The sequence below is a fragment of the Brassica oleracea genome, chromosome C4 (genome assembly GCF_000695525.1).
Source record: "Brassica oleracea var. oleracea cultivar TO1000 chromosome C4, BOL, whole genome shotgun sequence".
Classification (NCBI taxonomy): Eukaryota; Viridiplantae; Streptophyta; class Magnoliopsida; order Brassicales; family Brassicaceae; genus Brassica; species Brassica oleracea.
The window spans coordinates 35,991,742-35,994,797 of NC_027751.1; the positions used below are offsets into that span (position 1 = coordinate 35,991,742).

Below are 3,056 nucleotides of genomic sequence, written 5' to 3' on the forward strand. Positions count from 1 at the left end.
AACGAGATGTTTTCTATGAATGAGGAAAATCTGAGTGATGCCAGAGCTAATGATGGCATGGTTGGAGTTGGAGAGTTGGAAATTGTTCCTCATATTCAGGAGGATGAGTTTGAGCATGATAAAATCAGTGAAGAGGGTGATGAAATGGATGATAGGGAGGAGTTGCCGGCTGTTACAGCAGTTGAACCTCCTGTTGTCAATTCAGAATGGGATGATGGCATTGATATTAGTCTTCATCAAGAATTTGCGACTAGAGAAGAAGTGAGGGATTTAGTGGACAAAGGTGTGCATTCCAATTGTTTTCAGGTTGATATAAAGAAGTCGAATCCTCAGGTTTACATATTGAAATGTCGTGGGGCTGGATGCAGATGGTATTTACGAGCTGCAAAGCTGAAGAACTCTGATTTTTTCTCTATCAGAACGTATAGAAAGATGCATACGTGCTCTCGTGGAGATGTAAGTGTCATGAAGAAGAAGAAAAGAGGCACGCCAAGCTTGGTCGCATCAGTGGTGCTCTCTGATTATCCCGGTAAATACAAGACTCCGGATCCAAAAACTCTCATAGATTTGGTGCAGAACAGAAAGACTCTCATAGATTTGGTGCAGAACAGACTGGGTGTTAAGGTTTAATATTCTACGGCTTTGAGAGGGAAAAATAAAGCTTTGAGTGATTTGCGTGGCAACCCGGAGGAGAGTTTTGCTAGGCTGCCATCTTACTTGCACATGTTACAAAAGATGAATCCTGATACCATTACACGATTAGAAGTGGATGAGAAGAACCAGTTTAAGTATATGTTCTTTGCGCTCGGAGCTTGCATCGAAGGGTTCAAGGCGATGAGGCAAGTGATAATAATGGATGGAACTCACCTGAAGGGTGTGTACAGAGGAGTGCTTCTCATTGCCACTGCTCAGGATCCAGATCATCATCATTATCCCCTTGCTTTTACGGTAGTAGATGGTGAGAAAAATGCAAGCTGGGAGTGGTTTTTAACTATATTAAAAACTTTGATACCAGATGATCCTCAGCTTGTATTTTGTACTGATAGAAACCAAAGCATCATCAAGAAAGTACACGAGGTATACCCATTGGCGATCCATGGATATTGCAATTATCACTTGTCTAATAATGTCAGCGGAGCTTGCAGCAATGTTAACAAGAAAGGGGTTGCCAAAAAATTTAGAGATATTGCTGGTATTTACAGTGAGGTGGAGTTCAGAAAATGCTACAATGATTTCAGGAAAATGTATCATCAAGCGGCCGAGTATCTAGATAACAGTGTTCATGACACAAAATGGGTATTATGTAAATTTCCGGGAGAAAGGTACAACATAGACACAACCAACACTGTTGATTCTATCAATGGTGCTTTGAAGGAACCAAGGAAATATGCGTTGTTGCCAATGCTTGATTTGATCGTGGAAAAGATAACAGAATGGTTCAACAAATACCGTCTATTATCTCTACATGTACCAGAGAGGCATATACTAATCCCACATGTGCATGGGATATTGCATCACATATATCCTACGGCTAAAAAGCTGAAGGTGACCGAACTAAATACATTTGAAGGTCACTACAATGTGCTTGGCGAGAATGGTCATGGTTATTTGGTTGATTTGAGCAACAGAACATGCTATTGTAGGTATTTTGATATTGATCGGTATCCTTGTGTGCATGCACTTGCTGCCATCATGGCGCGTGGAGAAATGGCTGAACATTATTGTTATAGGTATTACTGGATGGAGCAGTGGACTTTGGCATATTACAGGACAATATATATCCAGTGCCTCATCATTCAACATGGGAAAGTTCTGAAATTCTTGAGGAAATCCGATCTCAGGTTGTCTTCCCTCCGTATGTGGAGAAAAAAAAGGAAGACTACAAGTTACTAGATTCCCGTCTGCCGGAGAATATCGGAGGAAGAGAAAGAAGAAGTTTCCACCATTGATCGGTGAAAACAAAGAAAGTGGCAGTGATTGCAGTGGCAGTGATAGCAATAGCGGTGGTAGTGACAGCAGTGACAGCAGTGGCAGTAAGAGAAATGGGGACGAGGGAGGTGATAACGAAGGAAATGATGAATGAGTCTTACTTGTTAACTTGTTATGGAACTTGCTTATGTGTTGTGGAACATATTTATGTGTTGTAGAATTTATTTATGCGTTATGTTGTTTCAATCAGGTAAAACTTCATAAACATAACACTTATATTTATGTGATGTCATACTGGCACAACTAGTAAAACTAAAACAGGTTCTACTGGTATAACTAGTACAACTATGTCTAGTTTACTAAAATAGGTTCTACTGGTATAACAAGTACAACTATGCATGTTCTGAAATTTAAATATTCTTTTGGGCTTTCCCTTATTAATAAAACAATCAAATGGTCTAATTTTAAGTGTTTGGATAGGTTTCTTTGTGTTTTGTATTGGTTTTTTTTTTTTTTTTGGATTTCTAACTCCATCACAAAAGTTTACTTGATCTAGCTTATACTTTTAAGGTTACTTTTAAGGTTTGTTTACTTGTTTGTCCACATATTTTTTGTAAAACATATGTGACAAGTATTTTAACAATAGTGATGTTGTCATTGTATTCGGGCAAACAAATGTAAACATAAATAAATGGTACAACTTAGATAATAGTATTTTTTTCTTTGGTACAACTAATATTTTCAGGTTTCACTGCCAAAGTACAACTCTGTACAAACTAGTATAACTGAATAACTAGTACAACTTTGTGCAGGACAGTAAAACTAATAAACTAGTACAACTTTGTAGAAACCAGTATAACTAAATAACTAATACAACTTTGTGTGCATAATGTGTTTCAGATAAGTGGATTCCCAGATAAGTCCTACATGTTTTAATTCAACACTAGTTGTACTAGTTTTTCTAGTTGTACTAATTTTATATTTTTGGGCATAGTTGATGCAGTTTTACTTGTTCTAGTTTCCCACCTGTAAATGCAACCTATTCAACCACCAAATCAATTACACACATACAAGTTTGGATTTAGGTTTTAAAACACACACACATACAAGTTTTAGGTTTTAAAACA

At 37.5% G+C, this 3,056-nt stretch overlaps 1 protein-coding gene across 1 annotated transcript; it reads left to right on the top strand.

Moving 5' to 3' along the window:
- The first annotated feature begins 6 nt into the window (after nt 1-6).
- On the top strand, nt 7-2,083 carry LOC106338771. Its single transcript, XM_013777671.1, has 4 exons — nt 7-624; nt 736-958; nt 1,016-1,723; nt 1,842-2,083. The coding sequence occupies exons 1-4, from the start codon at nt 7-9 to the stop codon at nt 2,081-2,083; spliced, it is 1,791 nt and encodes a 596-aa protein (XP_013633125.1).
- The last annotated feature ends 973 nt before the right edge of the window (nt 2,084-3,056 follow it).